This window comes from Topomyia yanbarensis, chromosome 3, assembly GCF_030247195.1.
Source record: "Topomyia yanbarensis strain Yona2022 chromosome 3, ASM3024719v1, whole genome shotgun sequence".
Taxonomy (NCBI): Eukaryota; Metazoa; Arthropoda; class Insecta; order Diptera; family Culicidae; genus Topomyia; species Topomyia yanbarensis.
The window spans coordinates 73,783,433-73,804,230 of record NC_080672.1 but is presented as its reverse complement, the minus strand read 5'-3'; the positions used below and the strand labels follow the sequence as shown (position 1 = coordinate 73,804,230).

The following is a 20,798-nucleotide window of genomic DNA, read 5'->3' as shown; positions in this document are numbered from 1 at the left end:
AATTCCTAGGAAATAAGTAAGTAGATGTAAGTTGTAGATTTAAGATTGTAAACGAATTGTGCTTACGCTTAGTATTTCTTTTTGTCGTACAACGCTCCGTATAACCTTTACATATAATCACGCGTTGCAACTGTTAAAGTTCGCGGAATCTAGTAGTAAATATGCTTAGGTGAGATGGCTATGGCTACAGTTATAATAACTCACCTAATAGTTGCTCTCGCAAGTGTTCTTACACAGCGCAATACGGAGTTTCAAGCTATATTGATTCTGAACAAGTAAATATTTCGTTTAGAATATAAATACTAGTAAATTTTCTGAGTTCTTACCCTAAATTATGCACGAGCTGCCTATATGCAGCAACCAGCCACCTGTCCGTACTATTGTTCTTCAGTACTTAGCTATTATTTCAATTTAGGTTAAGATTTAGTTTTAATTAGTATTACAATAAATTTAAGTTAAGTTTAAGATTCTTCAAGTATTTTCTCACCTAGATATTTTAATTAGATTTAAGTTTCAATATATTCAATAGGAAACCTTAGATTTCAATTACTTAACAGAATATACGATGGGACGCCTAGCTATCACTGCGCACGTTATCAATCTGTTCTCTTTTTCCTCTCTGTCACTTGCGCTCGATCGATATAAGCTAGGTAGGTCACCTTCACCATCGCTGACGATCCCTCGGCTGGTGCACCCTCAGTACACTATCGGTGTCACTCAATGAACGGGGCAAATGGGGCTCGTTGGTCGATGTGGCGTAATCAACATTGATTAAATTGTCATAGAACAGATTATTTTAATTACAGACAGATTTTATGTGCTTAGCATCCTTCTGCCTAATGGCCGGACATTGTTGCCGACGTAACGTAAAAAATAAATTATAATAGCGCCTAAAGTGGCTACCCCGCATTGCTTCAATCCATGTGCTCGGACCTCAAATGAAAAAAAAAAAAACAAAAATATTTATGATATCCAGACAATGGAAGCAATACGAGATTCGTTCAACCGAGATACGAAAATTTAGCTCATACCGAGAATCTCCGAAAGCTGTACGGGATAAGTTTTGGATCCCTTTTTTCGGATCCCTTTCCTTCCTCTCTATTAAGCACCCGACCTAAAGTCCATTCGGCCCAATGATCATTCGGCCTAAGGACCATTCGGCCTAATGACCATTCGGCCTAATGACCTTCGGCCTTACAGCCTAATGGCCGGACACCTTTTCAAACAGACTCTTTCTAGTTTGTACCCGTCATTCTTTACTGCTTAGCTAATGCCCTCCAGAACGAAGTGCTCCTTTCTCTTTGATGATTTCGTTTTATCTGCTGTTCTCTTCGCTCTCATGTCAGTGCGAACAGAACGATATTCCCAAATACGCCGTGTGCATTGAAGCGTGGAACAGAAAAAAATGACAGCTCTCACATATGCGTGCACTTTGCGATACTCTGTAGTAGTGTAGGTGTGTGAAATAAGCAGATGATTAGTTCTATGCGAACTCGTTCGATGGCTTTACTGAACAGAAGACAAAATGAACAGGGTCTGGTCATCGTCTTACACGCAGCGCAAATACAATATGAATTTCTACTTTGATAAAAAGAAATTCATTTAATTTCGCTGATTTTTAAAATGCACCACAAATTATTTGCCTCTAGGTCCATCCAGAATTTCCACCTAAAGTGATTTTGCAGTTGGCTTTTGAGCCCTAATCATATGTTTGTCGAGATGTGTTAAGCGATTTTGAAAAAAATATAAAAAACAATTCAAATTAAATAATTCATAATTCGAGCTTCTGCATATTGTGACGCTCAAGATTAGAAATCGGCTCAATGAAATTACTTTGTAAGAATCGGATAAATTGTTTTACGATTTTTATAATGAAGGTTTTTATCCGATTCTTACAGAGAAAAATTCCGATTTTAACGCTTGAAGTTTATTTCCGATTTTTACATTCTAATCCATTTGAAGCTGATTATATGAAGCATGTTCTGTCCGTGCGACTTTTATTTTCGGTCGCTCACTTTCGTGTTGTATTTTTTACACCATCCCCTGTACCCTACCCACTGTAAATTTCACAGCATAAACATAAACTGACAGCATTAAAGCATGCGAGCATGAAAGCTCACGAAGAATCAGCAGCTGCAGTCAAACAAAATCTTTCAAAACAAAAGAGCCGCAATATAAAAAATATATACCTTGATATATAATCTAAAACAAATAAAATCACCGTACCAATAATTAGACTCCGCTGCTTACCAACTCAATTTTCTTCACACAACCATGACATTCACGAAAAGCGTTGATCAGACGACAATTCTACAAGGAGACCGATCAAAGTAAGTACATTATAAAAGTACCATTTTCTTCGATTAGTATAGCTCGGAGTTCTAACCTCTGTTCGGTACAGATTGAAGGACCTCCTGCGACTCCGTTTGAATGCCTGCGGCTGGAGCGATCAGGTTCGGTTGCTTTGCAGAGAGGCTATCAAGGAACAGGACACCATCAATTGTGACGCCCTGGTGCAGCAAGTTACCCCGAAGGCACGAGCTTTAATTCCGGACACCGTGAAAAAGGAACTACTGCAAAAGATTAAAACCATTCTCATTCAGCAGGAAGGAATCGATATCTAGCGGATGTAGTCAATTAGAAGAAGGAGGCTAGAAATGCCCTGAAGTTTCAAGTGGCAGATAAGTTACTTGACGAGAACTAGGTAAGGTTTGTGATTACGAATAATAAATGGGAAATAATTCAATGAATTTCCAATTGTTTCTTTCATAGAAAAACCCTAGTTTTTTTTTAAATTTTGAGAGCATTTTAGTTTATTGGAGCCAACATTTAAAATAAGACCATAATTCTTGGGCAAAAAGGCTGCAACTGATCGAATGCGAGAAAATTAAACAAAACACGTTTAAAAAAGAAATCGCACACCTAATTTACTCGATTGTAGCAATAATTTGTGTAGTTTTTCAAACCACTGTCGTGGGTACGGTTAGTAAATGTACAGAATTTGTTACACTGGAGCTTTCTGATTTTGGATTTTTGTTCAAACCACCGAACACAATCAGCTCTCCAGTTCCACCGACCATCGTGGAAAATGTGAAATGATCGGGAGCTCCGACTATGAGACCACTGTTTTTGGTTTCCTGCCACTCGATAATTGGATTCTTCCCATCGTTAGCCAGCAATTGTGAGATGTCACACACGTAAATGGCCAGTCCGTTGCGTTTGATCCGTTTCGACGTGACGGATTGTTCCTGGGCGGCTTTTGCAGCTGCAGCCGCAGCTGCTGCTTGTTCTTGTTCACGCTGCTCCTGTTCTTTTATCCGTCGCATGGCAGAAATTTTCTCCTCCATTTTACGAAGTCGTTCCAATTGACGTTCACGAGATGCATGTGAAGGAGGCGGATTTGCCGGAGGGACGCTAAAGGCAGCCATCGCCATGTGACCGTGATCGGGGGGAGTCGATTGGTTGAACCGTTTGGGCAGCATATGGTCATCATCTTGCTGATGTCGATAAATGGGACTGCGAATCAGAGGAAGTGATCGCGATGGTCCACCTGTTGCTTGGGTCGGTGAGCTAGAGCTAGATAGCCTCGAAGGGCCGGGCTGGGGTTCCAGTTGACGTGAGCTTGTGGGGGATGGGGTTCGAGCACGAGCTGGCGCTATCGGCGCTGGTAGTGGTGGAGGAGGAGGCGATCGAACAGGATTTTGACGTGGCGGAATGTTTTGTTCATTCGCAGCAGCCCTATTACGTTCGGCTTGATTAGCAGGTCTCGCTCTGCCCAGGTTTGGTGGGTGAAGTCCGTGATTTGTGGGTCTATGCTGTCGGATGATTTGGAAATCATTTGGTGAAGTTGGTCCTAAAACCACGATTTTAGATCCAACATTACATGCAGGATAGCTCCAATTATGGGTCACAGTGCTCTTTTTGTTTTTAACCTGAACGATCCTCCAGCGCCAGATATCGTTCCTCATATCCAGTAACCAAGCATCGTTGAAAATTCTGTTGACTCCGCCAGTTCCGCCTAAGATCAGAATATGATGCTTTCCGATAGCCATTTGAAATTGACCGTAGCGAGCAGGTGGTTTTTGTTCGCCAACCGTTGGCCTCTTCCAAGTCAATTTTTCCAAATCCAGTACCCAAATGTCGTTTGTTGTGCCAATATTCTCCATGGTTTTTTGATACCCGCCGAATACAACCATCTTGTTCTGATGCACAGTTGCCGAATGACCGGTCATTGGCGGTGGTCCAAAAGCAAGAACGTGTATTGTCCATCTGTAATATTATGCATTAAAACAGTTTTTTATCCGCGAAATTAAATAGACGTACCTATTATCAGCAATATTGTAGAAATGCAGCTCGTCAAATAAAGTGCACATCTGAAACGGTGTATAAGAGTGCCTCCAGCCACCAAACAGAACCAATAAATTCTCGAAGCATACTAACGAAGCACCAGCCTTCGGGGAAGGATAGGTGCCCATCGAAATCGGGCGAGTCCACTCCCTCCGACCTAGATCGAACCGCCACAGGTCATTGAAGGTCGTATCGTAAGATGAAGCTCCACCGAACACGTACATCGAATTGCGATGCAGTGAGCTGGCATGGGCGAAACGGGCAGCTATGCTAGGCATTTGGCCACCAGTCAGAATTTCCTCCTTCCAGCAGAGGTTGAAATCCATCAGTCCTTTCTGTAGACATGCTTTTTTCCGTATTCGTACATCTGTAATGGATATTGTTAGATTATTGGAGCCATTATTTTTTACTACGATTCTTTTCCATACTGTTGGCCAAAGAAACCCAACGTTTGCAAACTGAGGCGCACTGTTCCAGATCCTGATACGGAGGAAGCAGACTGAATATGAACTCCAGGATCTCGTTTGGTAAATTATTAATCGAAGCCATTGTCGCAGTTGGTTGAGTGGCACAACGTAACTGAACAAGTTTATTAGCGGTTTTTAGCAATTTTTACTTGTTTTCTCACTTTGGACGTTGCAATTACTCAGGAAAAATTTGTGAAATCTTTTTTTTTTCTTTGCTGTGTCAATTACTTGACAGCTGAGATCGTTCACGGTCCATCTCGCCTTTTGTGGTCTGTGTGTGTTCTTGGAATTTCGGTTTTCCGTGGTTGATGTATACCAAAGAGAATAGGGAAAGAGACGAAGAGTGAAAATCAGTCAAAACGGCAACACGCCCTTTATGATGATTTCAACACTAGAATTTTGGCAACCGCTTCTATAGGCAGCACTTTAAATGACTCCTATTATATTTTGAAAACAAACCGTATGTCGATCGATGGATTTGTTTATCAAACGATGTGCATTTCGAAACAAAGAGATGAAATAATTCTAAAGCTTATTTTTACTCATACATATACTCTAGAATGCACCTTACAATCACGATTGAACTAAATTCTGATGAAAATTCAAATTTCTTTTTTGATAGAAGTACAATACTTATCTCCTCCAACTCAGGCATGAGTAATGTTTATTTACATTGCACGATTGGTCTGCTCAATAAGGTATTTTTGGCTTCACACTATTCGTCTCTTTCCCTATTCTCTTTGATGTATACTTGGTAGGCTTGGTTGTTTGAATTAAAGGTGCATATCTCGACAAACAATGATTACGGCCTAAAAGCCAACTGTCAAAATCCACTTTGAAAATAAATTGCGGACAAACCGTTACACGCCAATCACAGATGTTGGTAGTAAATGAAAGAGAAAAGTTTTCTCTTTCATAAACTGTTATGAACTGTGTTCGACTAGTAACGGTTTGCCTGGAATTTTCATTCAAAGTGGATTTTGACAGTTGGCTTTTAGGCCGTAATCATATGTTTGTCGAGATATTAATTTTTGTTAGATAGTGTACTATTTCCTTCAAATCGCTTTCGGAGTTTTCTTTGAGTATTTGTTGTAATGGTTTGCAGTACTCTAGGGTTGGATATTCTGCTCTTTCGTTGTTGTACTTTGTGCAAAAGTATAAGATGTGCTCCAAGTCTTCTATTTCCTCGCAAATATCACAAAGTTCATCGGCTTCCCATCCCCATTTGTGTAGGCGCTCCTTTGTTAGGGTGTGGCCAGTTCTGACCCGATTCAAAATAATTTGTTCTTCTGAGTTGAGAGCCAGGTCATGGCTCCATATTTTGTTCCCGGGTACTTCCATGAATTCGTAGTGCCATTTGCCTTTCTCTTCCGATTGTTTTTTTGGTATGAACTAGTCCAGCTTTCCTGTATTTCCTTTTTGGCTAATGTATAGACGTCTGTGAGAGGAAGCGCGGTGAAGTCGTCTTGGAGACCGTTGCAGCTGCATTGGATAAGAATTCTTTTATTTTGTGCTAGTTTCAGTTTTTTTATCACCTGCCAGGCTATGAAATGTTCATGTGCGATGTTGTTGTTTAGAAGGATCTTGCACGCTCCTTGTGAGTCGGTGAATATAACTGCTTTTTTGTAGTTTTGCCGTAGGACTACGTCTTTGTTTTCGATATGGGGGTACACTCTGCAAATTCTACAAAAATGGTATGTAACGAAAAGTGGTCCAATTTTAAACGCATATAATTCAGCCATCTCACGATAAATTTTCAATTTTTTTGCGCAAATCGCCCCGAAATACTTCTAAGAATAAATTCCAATAGATAAACCCAAAGATTTTTGATATCATAGCATTAAAAAATTAAATAATATACAACCTTGTCAAAATATCACGCATTAACACACAGAAGATAGCGCTTCCCAAGCCCTGTACGACAGATTGGTGTACCTAGCGCGCTACGCTTCTATGAATGACGTCATCATCGACTATTTAAAGAACGGACTTGGCCAGACACGCTCAGTTCCCTGTTGAACGGCTGGCGAAGCAGATCACTGCGCTGTGTTTTTACAGCCAGTGTAGCTGAATTAGAAGTCCGTTACACTGGCTGTGGAGGGACGCTACCGTGTGTCGTCCAACAGGCTCCAACTGCTTCCTAAATGCCGCTGTAATGTTGCCAGTAAATTTTTGGTTTAACTAGCACATGTATTTGCTATTTGCGCTTGAAATTAAGTAATGTAGTGATAGTAATAAGCTTCCCATTTTGGTTTAAACGCAAGGACAGTTTTTAAAACAGGATTTGATTAATTAGTTTAGCTCATCTAAGCAATTTTATCAATTCTGTAATTTAAGAGGAATTTTACGGAACTTGGTGAATTTGGCCCCACTTGCAACTGGTATAATCAACCTGCACAAAGTGTTGCATAACGCAGGGCTGTTTTTTGGAACGAAATGTGTTATCATTCAGCCCTTCGCTATGCAAAATCGCGATATTATGACAGGTGGGCTAAGCGCGGCCGTTCCTTTCAATCGGGAAAGGCCGCGTGGAATTTTGGTGAAACGCACTAATAGTGTCGTGGTGGTACTAGTTGTCTCTTTCGCTCTACCCATCATCATCATCAGCGTTGACTCATTTTGCATTGTGCACTTGGGTTCAATGCTTAGGGCGAATGAACTGGCGGTAAAATGAACACGTTAAGAAAAGTCATTATTTTCTAACTAATAAGTGAATGAGATATTACAATCACCTTATATGTTTCTTGTTAGACATGTTTTGTACATATCTGGTAAAAATAATTCGTCATAAACACATTTTTTCAAACATGATTCTTGATTTCTAAACATGTCCAAAAATAAGACATGTTTATAACGAGTGGGTAAAATGAACATGTGGCGGTGGTAAAATGAACAGCTTCTGGTGACCTGCAAAATGTCCTGTATGTATGCAATGCGCAGCGCTGGAAAGCATTTTCCGATCAATGCAAATATCCCTACAAATCATGAGCTTTGCATACACACAGGGCATTTTGCAGGCAAAAAAAATTGTCACGGAAGAATTGAATTTTCATGACGTAATATTAACCATTTTATACAATCCTGTGGCATCGAAACACATCTACAAACTTGGGGTTATCCATGGGTGTTTGAACTTTTAGGATCTGTTTGAGAGCAACTAGAAAGCTTGGTCTATACATGAGATGTGATTATATTGTCTAAAATTTGATTTTTCTTCACCGGTCCGGGTGTTTTTTCCCACACACTAAGTACTAAGAAAATAAATATTTTACATTAAGTAGTATAGTCCTACGTCTACAGTTCGTGCAACCCCATAGGGCTGCCCCTTGTAGTTTTTATTTAATATTACGTCTATACAGCTTTATCGATTGCAAGGAGTTCTGCGTTGGTAGTGGTGTAATTGTTGCTGATTTTCCTTCTTAACACCGTGTTGTCTGTTTCATCAAAAACGGTCATGCCTGTTCCAGCCGTTGTTTTCGACGCGTCCGTGTATAGGTAGTTGAAATGAGTGTGTTGGGCTTTTATCGCTCGAAAGTGTTGCTGCCATACCTCAGGGTTGCACTCCTGCTTTGCTTTCTGGCCTTCAAACAGGTTTGGCTTGATGATCTTTGCCTAGTTCCAGATAGACCCTTCTGTTAAGCCTGTAGATTGTCCTATCTTTTGGGTGAATTTGCATCACAATGTCGTTGTTTCTAGCTGCGATGTTCGTTAGAAAGGAGCCGTTTCCTTTGTCGTAGTTCACCGCCTTTTCTATGAACTGTTGGATCTGGTTGTTGTGGTATGTGCTTTTTGCGATATCCTTTAAGGTCAGCCACTCTGTTCTCTCGGCGACAGGCAGTTGACCTGTTTCCGCGTGGATGACGTGGATGGGTGTGGTTTTGAGGTAGCGCATGGCCGATCTGAGGGCAGCGTTTTGGATCGTTTGAAGCTTGTGGATGTTGGATTTCGCGGCACTTCCGTATATCTGCGCTCCGTACTCGATTCGGCTTCTTACGACTGCGTTTGCGATTTTGATGAGCGTTTGTGGGTTGGCGTTGCTGTTTCTCCTTCCCAGCATTTTGATGATTTTGAGTTTGTCTGCTCCTTTTTCTCGTGCATAATCAATGTGTTTTCTGTAGGTCAGGAGTCTGTCTAGGATGAATCCCAGATATTTGTGTGTGTTGTTGAGTTGGACTATATCATGACCCAGGCGTATTCGTAGTCCATCGGTATTCCTTTTGGAGAAAACTATCCCAGCACTTTTACTTACGTTCGTTTTTAAGTTTAATTTGGGGAGTTCTTCGTTAAGTTTCCTGAGGAATCTGTTTGCCTTTTCCTCTATATTTTCCATGGTTTCACCTATGACCAGTACCGCGAAGTCATCTGCGAATTGGATTGTGGTGTAGAGGTTGAACAAGATCGGTGAGAGCGGGAAGCCTTGTGGTAAACCTTCGCTAATCTCAGCCTTCGTTCGTATGAATTTTCATTACTCTGCGTTGCAGGTATGTATGTAGCCATGATAAGATCTTGTTCGGTATTTTTAGGGTTTTCAGCTGGAGTAACATGGTTTGAAGCTCAACTGAGTCAAAGGCTTGGGACATATCGAGGAAAATGGCCATTCCTATCTTTCCCTCCTCTTGGGCCACTTTGACCTTGTTCACTAAATAATTGACGCATGTTATTGCAGAGCAGTTCTTCCTGAAACCGAAAGAAAGTTGGGGGATGATCTTTTGGATTTCAGCGATTTCTGCCAATCGTTCTTTAATTCCCGCGTTTATGAGTTTAAGGTTTACGTTCATCAGTGAGATTGGCCTTTTCGAGGCTGGGTCGTTTGGGTCTTTGCGCGGCTTTTGGATTGGTCTGACGTCAGAGATCCTCCACTTTTCTGGGATATCCTCCGTGACGAAAACTCTGCTCATCATTTCGCATATTTTTAATTGTAAATCTATGTTTAGTCCCTTTAAGATTTCGTAGGACATGCCGTCGTCGCCTGGAGCAGAGTGGTTGCTCTTTTTCCGGAATTGTGACATTAGCTCCGCGTCCGTGAGTGCCATTTCGTAGCCGTTCATGTCCGGGCTTGTTTCTGATTCGATTTTTGGGACCCACTTCATTTTGTCCTGGTAGTAATGGTGCATGAATGTCCTCCCTTCCTCTAGGCTTAGTTCACGCTTATTGTTTGTTGGATGTGTTAGCGCTGTGTCTATTCCTTTTACTATGTTCCACAGCTGGCGGCTCGGGGTGGACTCGTCTATCGCTTCCGATAGCTTTTTGCAGTATTCTCTCTTTGCTTTGCGAATCAGCTTCTTGACCACGGCTCGTGCTTTTTGTAGTGTGAGATATTTTGACAGGGATTTTTCCCTATTGTATTCCTTCAGTGTTTTTCTTTTCGCTTGGTACGCTTCGTTGATTTCATCTGTCCACCACTTCTTCAGGTAATTTCCTTTTTTGTTTTTTACCACATTTTCCACTGAACTATTAGGTAGTTTTAACGTGACCGTTCAGTGCTTTTTTGGTGGCGTATAAGTTTGTATAAATGGCAGCTCTGCTTCGGACAATCAAATAAAGATGGTGCTAGCCGGCTTATTCAGTTCATCGAATTCATCCATAAATGATCTTGACACCCCTAATGCATCAGCAATCTTCTGTCAAACGATGAAGCCGACTTTGTTTGGAAACGTTTTGCGACAACGTAATTTTGTAATTTGCAATTTTATTAACTTACTAATACAATTGTTGCATTGTTTCGCACTTAACTTTGCCGAAAACGCCCAGCGACGATGCCGATTTCATCGGAAGTTGATTTGACCGATGTGTTTTTCGTAAGTATCACTTTAGGGTAACAATATTACCGATCATTCGTAACCAACCTTCCATCTGATTTGCTTCACAGAACGAAGAAGACCTTCCGTACGAGGAGGAAATCCTGCGGAATGCCTACTCGGTAAAACATTGGATGCGTTATGTGGAACACAAACGGAATGCTCCGAAATTCGTTATCAACACGGTGTTCGAGCGAGCCTTAAAAGAACTGCCCGGATCGTACAAGCTCTGGTACAACTACCTGAAGACGTTGCGAAGGCAGGTTAAGGGTAAATGCATAACCGATCCCGAGTACGAAGAGGTAAACAATGCTTTCGAACGATCGCTGGTTTTTATGCACAAGATGCCCCGGATCTGGATGGATTATTGCAGCTTTATGACGGGGCAGTGCCGGATTACGCGAACCAGGCAAGTTTTCGATAGAGCACTGAGAGCTTTACCGATTACGCAGCATCAGCGGATTTGGCCATTGTATTTGGAGTTTCTGAGTAGATTTGACATCCCGGAGACGGCAGTACGAGTCTGGCGGAGATTTTTGAAGCTGTGTCCGGAGGACGCCGAAGAGTATGTAGAGTTTCTAGTTTCCATCGGTCACCTGGACGAAGCAGCGCAGCAGCTGGCCAGCATAGTTGATAATGAGAATTTTGTTTCGAAACACGGCAAATCAAACCATCAGCTGTGGAATGAGCTTTGCGAGTTAATTTCGAAGAATCCCGACAAGGTTCACTCGCTGAACGTTGATGCAATCATTCGTGGGGGTTTGAGAAGATACACTGATCAGTTGGGACATTTGTGGAATTCGTTGGCTGATTATTACGTGCGAAGTGGTCTTTTCGATAGGGCAAGAGACATCTACGAAGAAGCCATTCAAACGGTTACGACTGTTCGGGATTTCAGTCAAGTGTTCGATGCGTATGCCCAGTTCGAAGAGTTGAGTCTGAGCAAAGTCATGGAAGAGATGGCTAAGAATCCTAATGCAAACGAAGATGAAGAAATCGATATCGAACTGCGGATGGCTCGTTTTGAGTATTTGATGGAACGTAGACTGCTGCTGTTGAACAGTGTTCTATTGCGACAGAATCCGCATAATGTAGCGGAATGGCACAAACGTGTCGAATTGTACGAAGGGAAACCACATGAGATCATCAATACCTACACGGAAGCAGTGCACACGGTACAGCCTAAATTGGCAGTTGGTAAGCTCTACACGCTATGGGTGGAATTCGCAAAGTTCTACGAGAAAAATAAGCAACTATCCGATGCTCGCATCGTGTTCGAAAAAGCAGTTCAAGTCGATTATTTGAAGGTAGACGAACTGGCTAGTGTTTGGTGCGAATGGGCAGAAATGGAAATCCGGGCGGAAAACTTTGACGATGCCTTGAAGATAATGCAACGGGCCACTGCTATGCCTAAACGGAAGGTTGCCTACCACGACGACACCGAAACGGTGCAGATGCGAGTCTATAAGTCACTCAAACTTTGGTCCATGTATGCAGATCTGGAGGAATCTTTCGGAACGTTCCAAACCTGTAAACAGGTTTACGATCGAATTCTAGATCTTAAGATCTGTACCCCACAAATCATCATCAACTATGGGTTGTTTCTGGAAGAACACAACTATTTCGAGGAAGCTTTCAAAGCCTACGAAAAGGGAATTTCTTTGTTCAAATGGCCAAATGTGTACGACATCTGGAACACTTATTTGACCAAATTTCTCAAACGCTATGGCGGTCAAAAGTTAGAACGAGCCCGAGATCTCTTCGAGCAATGTCTGGACGGCTGTCCACCAGAGTTGGCAAAAAATCTCTACCTTCTATATGCTAAACTCGAAGAAGACCACGGTCTCGCCCGCCACGCGATGGCCGTCTACGAGCGGGCCACTACTGCCGTTAAAGAAGATGAAACATTCGCCATGTTCAATCTGTACATCAAGAAGGCAGCGGAAATATACGGTATCCCCCGGACGCGTCAAATCTACGAGAAGGCCATCGAAGCGCTACCGGAAGCACAGTCTCGGCAAATGTGCATGCTTTTTGCCGAAATGGAAACCAAGCTGGGCGAGATCGATCGGGCTCGAGCTATTTACGCTCATTGCAGTCAGATGTGTGATCCGCGAGTTACTGCCGAGTTCTGGCAAACGTGGAAGGAGTTCGAAATCCGGCACGGCAATGAAGACACGATGCGGGAAATGCTACGCATCAAACGTTCCATCCAGGCTACTTACAACACTCAGATCAACATGATGTCGGCTACTTTAATCAATTCGGCAGTGACTGGGGCCGGGTCGGAACAGAAGGACGCGATGCGGACACTGGAAGCGAAGGCCGCCGAGACGGCGGCTCGAGCGATTGCGGCTGTAGGAGCAAGCGGTGGAAATATAATGTTTGTGCGAGGGGAAACGCAGGGTGGGTCGAAGAAGGCGGACAAGGTGGTTAATCCGGACGAGATTGATATTGACGTTGACGAGGAGGAGGATGACGAGGAAGAAGACGAAGTGAATGGAGCGGAAGGTATAGATGACGAGGAGGATGTCAGCAAGAAGATGCCGGTGCAGAAGCAAGCAGTTCCTGCAAAGGTGTTTGGTAGCTTGCGAAAAGAAGACGAAGAGGACGATGATGAGTAAAGGTTTGCGGCAAGACAAAATGGAAATATACAGGCTGCTGTTGAATGGAAGGTGTTTTTTCCTAATAGTATTACTTAATTATCTGGAGCTAAGAGCTATCTCAAAATTTGTAACCAATGACATGAGATTAGGATGACAATTCCAAAACTACAATGCTAAGCGACTGAACAATAAATACGGACCGAAATAATGTACGGTATGCAGGCTGGATGGATAATTTGGGATCCTATGCATCTTGAGCAACATAAGATGTTGCGTTGAGCTGTTGTCAATTTATATTCGGTGGTTTTTATGCCGCAACTCGTGCTATAGTCTAGTATGCGGAAACCATTGTCAAAAGAATCCAAGGTCAACCATGGCTCTCTAACGTGCTCATGAGCTTTCGCAATATTTCTCGTTAAGGAGAAAAAATTGGATGAACCAATTTTTCTCCACTACGAAAATTGGGTAAAATCACTTGCGCGCGAAGGGCACAAAACCTATAACGAAATGAGTTATGAAATTTGCGCATCGACTTCGTCTCATCAGAATCAAACATAAAGTTAGTGACGGCGCCAGTGGTTTAGTGGTGAGCGCTCCCATGATACTGGTGGAGTGCACAGTACTATATACGGCCTCTAGCAAAAGCAAGTATCGGTCTAGCATTGCTCCCTTTCCTTCCGCGATCTACATTCGGGCCTGGCCGGCGCCGAAATTGATCAATAAAACAGTGTAGGATTACCAGGAGCTGCACATTGCAGGATGTTTCGCTACTCTCAAGCATAATTATCTACTGATTCCCTGTGCAACTTCGGCTAGTCCAGATCGATAACGGAGTGGCAGCTAGAGATGGTCGCACAAGTTCAAGTTTGATACTAGCAGCTGCAATTGCTTCGAGTCTGGTTCTACTCTCGAAACATCGCCCGCCCACGTTAGAGTGGTGCACTACTGCCACTAACCCCAAGGTCTTTGGGTTCTTCAACAAGCGTAAGATGTGATCCATCATCGAGGAAAGCAAACGTTTTAATCACCTTCCGTGGCCCATACAGCGTCACTGGTAAGATACGAAACAGCAACGATTGATTTGCTGAGCGATGCATATGATTTCCAGTCGCTTCAATATTTCGCGTTGGCATTTCTCCAGACGTTTGGTCACTGCGGTTGAAATGTAACAGAGGATGGTGCGACAAGTCCTACGGCCATGCGCGTTCAGGCAGCTACGGCATAGCTGGTGACTGCGCCGTCGTCCACCGATTTTCCACGGAGAGCGCTTTGAATGTCTGACATTCCCGTACATGATGTCCCACGCCTTTGCAAATGTAACACTTCCTTTCATTCGAATTCATCGACTCTCCACTGAACCGCTTTTGCAGCCTCCGCCGGTGTACATAGTTACTCTGCTTGCTGAAATCACCATTCCATCAATAAATTCTCCAAAGGTTTTTAGACTCGTCTCTGGATACCGCTGCATGACATTTGCCCACTCCATCTTTACATGGTCAGGGAGCTTCTCAACCAACTCTATCAACAAGTATGGATTCGTAAGATGAGATTTTAGTCCCGCTGCTAGGAGATGGTTTCACAGCCATCCCCCCGGAGGAGTGTCTCGAGCTTTTTCGCCTTGGGTGCTGGAGTTGATCGTACCTTATCCAAAAGCACGTTGATCAGCAATTGCGGTCGTCCATAGAGAAGCTGTAGCGTACTGACCACTTGTGGCACTAATTCCGGTAGGCGAAGACGGCTCCTGACGGCTTCATACGCTACACCTTTCAAACACCGCTGTAATCTCGCAAGATTTTCTACACGGAAATATCCACACGCAGCGCTCGTATTCGCGAAACGCTGATAAATATCGGCCAGTCCGCGGGATCACTGGCGAAGGGGGGTAAATCACGGGGCATTATCTGTCGTGCGGCTAACTTCGAGGGAGTAGGGGCTTGCTCAGACCTTATGTTTGTCGCCGAAAGAAAAGGCGCATTCACTTAATTGAAGTTGACATTGGGCTGTGTCATTGGTCTGGGAGCAAATCACTCGATGTGGGAAATAGAACGGAGGGGGTTTATTGAACCTCGTTGCGTCTGTAATTGATGGTATGGGTCTTCTGTTGAGCGGAAAATGCATTGATAAAGGGGGTGGGGGGCAGTGAGGGGAAAAAGTTAACTCCATGCGAATTCGAGCGATAATACGGAACCTCTTTAGGTATCACCCCAGTATTTCGCTGCAGAGTTTCCTGCTTTAGACGTCAATCTGTACTGCGGCGCTTATACTTATACAGCGTACTCCATAATGCTCCGGACCAGTACGCAGTATATAGATGTCAAAAAACCCAATGTTGCAAAAGCTTTAGCCGTTGTTGCTGTGATGTGGTCGGCAAAGCGAGGTTTTCTGTCAAATAACTCCCAGGTCACGAATAGATTCCACGCTTTCGATGACACACGCTTGAAGGGTATATTGGCAGCGCCTTAGAGTTGTCGAGCGCCCGAAACTTATCACCTTACATTTATCGACGTTGACCTGCATTCCATTCAGCGAGCACCATTCTTCAATATTGGCGATATCTTCTTGGAACCCGATGCAATTGAGCGAAAGATTTTCAGATCATAAGTGTAGAGCAGTTTTCCAGACTTGATGCGGGTGCAGAGATCGTTGATGAATAATAGAAAGATAAGTGGCCCTAGGTGACTTCCTTAAGGGACACCGGTTGGCGTTTCAAATACGCTTGAGCATCTAGTGCCGATTCTAACAAAAGCGGATCGTTCAGAAAGGTAAGATCACAGATAACAGACGTTTAGGCTAGAACAAAATTTCTTCAAAAACCTGTGTAAACTTTCAAATTGATAAACGTTGGAAATCCGTGTTTCACTATTGCCATCTGCGCAACTGCTTGCTACACGTGTTTGACAGCTGCACTCTAACTGCATTGTATCGATCACTGCGCCATCTACAAACGTTTGCCAAATGTGTTCCAGACGTCTGATTTATTCGGAATTTCAGTAGCGAGTATTTACACACGATTCAAATCGAGCCTAAACGTCTGTTATCTGTGGTAAGATTGTAGCCATCTGGTTATCCACGGAGGAAATCCTAGTCGCTGCAATTTCATAAACGCAATGTTGTGCGGCACCTTGTCGAATGTTTTAGCAAAATCAAAATATATTGTATCAACTTTCTGGCGCTTCTCGATGGCTGGAACTAGAAAACTTGTTTACGTCGTCAAGTTCGAAGTGGTCGAGCGTTTCTTTACAAAGCCGTGCTTACATTCATCAATTATGTGCGAAGATGCAGCGTACATCGCATTGTAAACAATATTTTCCAGAACTTTGGCCAGACAATTCAGGAGTCCGGTAAAACACGCTGGAGTCCGGTAACGGGACTCGCGGAAGAGTTATTGCGCAGAGCTCGAACGCGTGCTTGAAGATCGATGCGTCCGAGGATTGTAGGGCAATCCACCCTGGCAGACAGTAAGTCCGAGCCGAACAGGGCTCGAGAGCAGTCCCTCCGGATGCGTAGAGTATCGACAACGGTTTTCGTAGCTTGGCAGCTGAAATCTGTTTTGCCAAGGAAGATGTCGGAGTGCAAAGCGTATGAACCGGCGTTGGACGGCCTCGATTCCGTCGACGCCGTTCTGGTAGTAAGGGTTCCAAACAGCAGAACAATATTCATATTCAATATTCATAGCTTTGTTGTCCTCGGTCCAGTGACGAAAGAATCGCTTTCGTTGCTTCCGGAGTACGCTGCGCAGCCGGCCAAGCTCAGCGTTCCACCACGAATACTTATATGTAATCTGCTTTTTTAGTGGTACGTTTTTAGATTTGATCAGGGAAAATTTCCCGCCGAGATCTCTCCAAACTGTCAAACCAAAAACTCTGTTGCTTCTTAAAAATACAAACAGCATCAAACTTGCAGCAAATTGTAAGCTTTATAAAAATAATATTTTCCCCGTTGGAAACAATAATTGTCAAATTATTTGTGTTGAATTATTCCCGGCCGGATTTCTCTGTGGAGAGTTTTAAAATCCCGTGATGTTTCCCGCGGTTGGGTTTACACTTCAGGAAAACTGTCATTTTTGTGTAGACTTATTTCCCATCACGGGATTTGAAATCCCGAGCTCCATTTAAAATACACAGGGACCCAAATCCCGTGACACGTATTTCGAACTATAAACTAGCCTTAAGTATGGATGTCAGAGGCTCGATCAATTCGAACACGTTTGTGTCGTTGACGAAGGCCAGTCGAGTGTCCGTCCGTTCAAATTGCTAAGAGAGCAGATTTGATATAAACCATCAGAGACCAAAGTTTCTGTGATGGTCGTCTTCTGCTCCGATGTCGCATTTTCTGGAATGTGCATATTTATAAATCGGTAAGATTAAATCCTACAAGTTAAAGTTGTTCAACTAAATTCATCATTACGAGCATTGGTATAACTTTGTCGAAGACACCAACTTTCTATCTAGTCAGTATAAAAAGTTGTTTTTTTAGTTTGATGGTAGTAAGCCATGCCTAATTTTAATTTTTATCAGGTTGTGGTGAATATTCTTACGAACAATTCGTCCAAAGATACCCTGTGAATATATTCGATGGTTTGGCCTCTAGTGAATTAAGTTCACGCTTTTGGGGTTTCCGACCACTATGCAGCGATGTCTTTTGATGACTCCTTCTCGATAACAAATATTTTATTTTGTTGAGCTGAGTCGTTTGGTTCACAAGACTAGGTCCAGGCTTCTGAAAAAATCTTCAAAGTTTGAGGGTTTTTATACTTTCCTTTCAAACAAACGTTAATAAATCAAACCCTCCCCCCCACTGAGAATTTTCTGCGCACGGGCCTGATCTGTAGGGCGTTCCACCCCCGCTGTACTGGCTCTTTCTTTTGCCAACTGACAGTCCCTCGGTCGTACCACAGACTAACAGACATAACACTCAAAAACAAAGTTTCCCCCGCTTTAACGGTCATTTTAAATACATTTGTAGTTGGGACTGAGGCCACATTTAAAATTATGGCGCCATATGGGGGATAGACCACTAGTGAAAAATTGTTCCAAAATCTGAGGGGTAACCTATCAGCAAATGAGTGTTTGGGACTGTGAAAAAAAGGTGGAGCTAGTGTTCTTGGAAAATTGCCGGATCGATGTTTATTGTGGGAATTCCCTCATAGTGTTATGTCTGTTAGTCTGTGGTACAGGTAAATGACATATGAACAAGCATATGGGGGATAGACCTCTAGTGAAAAATTGTTCCAAAACCTGAGGGGTAACCTATCAGCAAATGAGTGTTTGGGACTGTGAAAAAAGGTGGAGCTAGTGTTCTTGGAAAATTGCCCGATCGATGTTTATTGTGGGAATTCCCTCATAGTGTTATGTCTGTTAGTCTGTGGTACAGGTAAATGATCCCGGTCAAAAAAAGGCGGACGAACATTGTCAGGCGATTTAAACGCTTTGACGTTTGACCCTACTCGCCTGTGCTAATTGCCCCTAGGAACAAATGCGATTTGCGAATGCGAATAGAAAGCGATTTCAACACTTAGACAAATTTTCTGGCGGCTGAAATGGACTTGGTTGTTTTTGCGTTTTTCAAACATGGGGGTTCATGTTTGGCTTCAGCACGCAGCAGTTTTTAGACGATTCCCTGTCGTATTTCGTATGTTTAAAACACGGTATATGAGCATCAGACTACGGTAAGTGATCTATAGCATAAGGGATTGACAGGGGAATATTCTAATAACAATTTTTATCCTTTTGTTTCAGATGACAGGAAATTACGAATTTAGAATGGTTACAATTATATGAGGAGCCCATTTGCCTCGTAAACGACCCTGGGAAGAATCTTATCTATTTGTGCCGTTCTTCTGGTATTGAAGAAGCTTCTACGCTGTAAGAACTGATGTAAACGTCTGACGAAGGCTTTTGTATATTGCGAATGGCGTCTTTCAACGTGCAACAATATTGCAAATCGCATAAACGATTGCACATTGCATTCTCAAATACATGCAACCTAGTTTCTAGAATGTAAAAAATAAGAATAAAATGCGATGTGATAAACAATATGCGGCAATAATATTCAATGGTAAATCCGAAAATAATTATTATTTGCAATTTATGTAAGCGATTTGGGGCGATTAAATGGCGCGTTCGGTGGGCGATTTGGAGGCGGTTTAAGGGCGTGTAGAGCGGCTAAAAAATGACGGCGGCAAATCGCCCAAATGTTGTATATGACATAGCCCCCTAATTGCCAGCAATTTGCTGGCAAATTGATGGGCAATTAGCGCATCCGAGTTGGCAAATGGCCCCCTGTTAGCCAGCAAATTGCCCTTTTTGACTGGGATAATTGAAGTACCGACGACATTATTTATAATATTAAAAAAGAAATGTTGATTAAGTTGTAGCCCGTCTTGCGGACAGAAAATATGAGGCCATCCAACGCCTAATATTTTCTGTCTGAAAGACGGGCTACAAACTAGTGTAATAATTATTGAGGCATACCGATCCTCAATGCCGGCTATAAAGGACGACCAATGACGGAACAGGTGACTGCGACAAATCCTGGATAAATTCATACAATTTGCGAAATCACCATCTGTTTGTGAATTTCAAGGTGGCGTACGATTCAGTACAACGAATCGAACTATGGCAGATGATACTTGAACAGGATTATTCGACAAAACTGATTCGTACGACGCTGAATGAGGCGAAATCGAGTTTCAAAATAGCGAGAGAGACACCCGATTCGTTTGCGACATTAGATAGATTGAAGCATGGCGGTGCACTCTAACCTATTGTTCAACATAGCGCTGTGATGCGCTAAGAAACGGAGTCATCATTGCAGGATCCCACATGTCGCTTGGCTTCGCGGACGATCGCCATTATTGGCATTGATCGTAAATCAGTTGAAGAGGCATTTATGCCTATTAAAGGGGGGCTGTGAAAATCGGACTGACTATAAACTCTGACGAGACAAAGTACATGGATAATGAAGAGTTAGGTAGTCCAAATGGCATTGGTTCCTAGGTGAAAATCGATGGGTTGTCGATGAATTCATATATCTTGGAAGACTAGTGATATTACCAATGTTAGCTGCGATAAAAAGGCGTATTACGGATACGAACAGGTCTTCCTATGGTCTGTGTTGTTAGCTTAAGTCCCGTAGCCTACAGACGCACACAAAACTTATTCTATACACATCTCTGATATACCCTATTGTTCTGTACAGGCATGAGGCATGGGTGTTGAAGGAAGCAAACTCGATATGTTTGAGAGAAGTATTTTGGGCATTTGAGTATTTTTCAGTAGTCGGAGGTACACAAGAAAGTGGATAACGGGGCAGACGTATGAACCACGGGCAGTGCCAAGTATACAAAATGCTGGTTTCGGACGGCTGATAAAACACAGCAGACTACAGTGGATTTGACGAATGCCGGGAGATAGACTGGCTAAAGTTATATTCAACAGTTAACCTGGAAGAGGTCGTCGAGTTGGGGCTGGCTCCTTACTCGCTCGTCGTGCAATCGAAGATTTATGCATTTTTTCGAAGATGTATGAAGATGATGCATTTAAGATCATTTATTTGGTCACGCAAATAAAACACATAGG

At 42.8% G+C, this 20,798-nt stretch overlaps 3 protein-coding genes across 3 annotated transcripts; 2 read left to right on the top strand and 1 right to left on the bottom strand.

Moving 5' to 3' along the window:
- The first annotated feature begins 2,125 nt into the window (after nt 1–2,125).
- Nucleotides 2,126–2,750, top strand: LOC131690919 (enhancer of yellow 2 transcription factor). Its single transcript, XM_058976995.1, has 2 exons — nt 2,126–2,330; nt 2,402–2,750. Exons 1-2 carry the CDS (start codon nt 2,275–2,277, stop codon nt 2,622–2,624), a joined length of 279 nt encoding a protein of 92 aa, XP_058832978.1. The 5' UTR covers nt 2,126–2,274; the 3' UTR covers nt 2,625–2,750.
- A 176-nt stretch (nt 2,751–2,926) lies between these two features.
- On the bottom strand, nt 2,927–5,071 carry LOC131690917 (F-box only protein 42-like). Its single transcript, XM_058976994.1, has 3 exons — nt 4,776–5,071; nt 4,324–4,714; nt 2,927–4,269 (listed from the first exon to the last, which is right to left on the bottom strand). Exons 1-3 carry the CDS (start codon nt 4,894–4,896, stop codon nt 2,961–2,963), a joined length of 1,821 nt encoding a protein of 606 aa, XP_058832977.1. The 5' UTR covers nt 4,897–5,071; the 3' UTR covers nt 2,927–2,960.
- Nucleotides 5,072–10,450: 5,379 nt separating this feature from the next.
- LOC131691006 (pre-mRNA-splicing factor syf1 homolog) lies at nt 10,451–13,342 on the top strand. Its single transcript, XM_058977129.1, has 2 exons — nt 10,451–10,612; nt 10,684–13,342. The coding sequence occupies exons 1-2, from the start codon at nt 10,571–10,573 to the stop codon at nt 13,234–13,236; spliced, it is 2,595 nt and encodes an 864-aa protein (XP_058833112.1). The 5' UTR covers nt 10,451–10,570; the 3' UTR covers nt 13,237–13,342.
- The last annotated feature ends 7,456 nt before the right edge of the window (nt 13,343–20,798 follow it).

What these genes read in the sequence shown, in the direction of transcription:
- LOC131690919 (XM_058976995.1), top strand. Translation starts at nt 2,275, where the DNA reads ATGACATTCACGAAAAGCGTTGATCAGACGACAATTCTACAAGGAGAC. An exon ending in CTACAAGGAGACCGATCAAA is followed by an intron (nt 2,331 to 2,401) that starts GTAAGTACATTA and finishes TGTTCGGTACAG; the next exon opens with ATTGAAGGACCTCCTGCGAC.
- LOC131690917 (XM_058976994.1), bottom strand. Translation starts at nt 4,896, where the DNA reads ATGGCTTCGATTAATAATTTACCAAACGAGATCCTGGAGTTCATATTC. An exon ending in TTGGGTTTCTTTGGCCAACA is followed by an intron (nt 4,715 to 4,775) that starts GTATGGAAAAGA and finishes TATCCATTACAG; the next exon opens with ATGTACGAATACGGAAAAAA. An exon ending in TACAATATTGCTGATAATAG is followed by an intron (nt 4,270 to 4,323) that starts GTACGTCTATTT and finishes ATAATATTACAG; the next exon opens with ATGGACAATACACGTTCTTG.
- LOC131691006 (XM_058977129.1), top strand. Translation starts at nt 10,571, where the DNA reads ATGCCGATTTCATCGGAAGTTGATTTGACCGATGTGTTTTTC. An exon ending in ATTTGACCGATGTGTTTTTC is followed by an intron (nt 10,613 to 10,683) that starts GTAAGTATCACT and finishes TTTGCTTCACAG; the next exon opens with AACGAAGAAGACCTTCCGTA.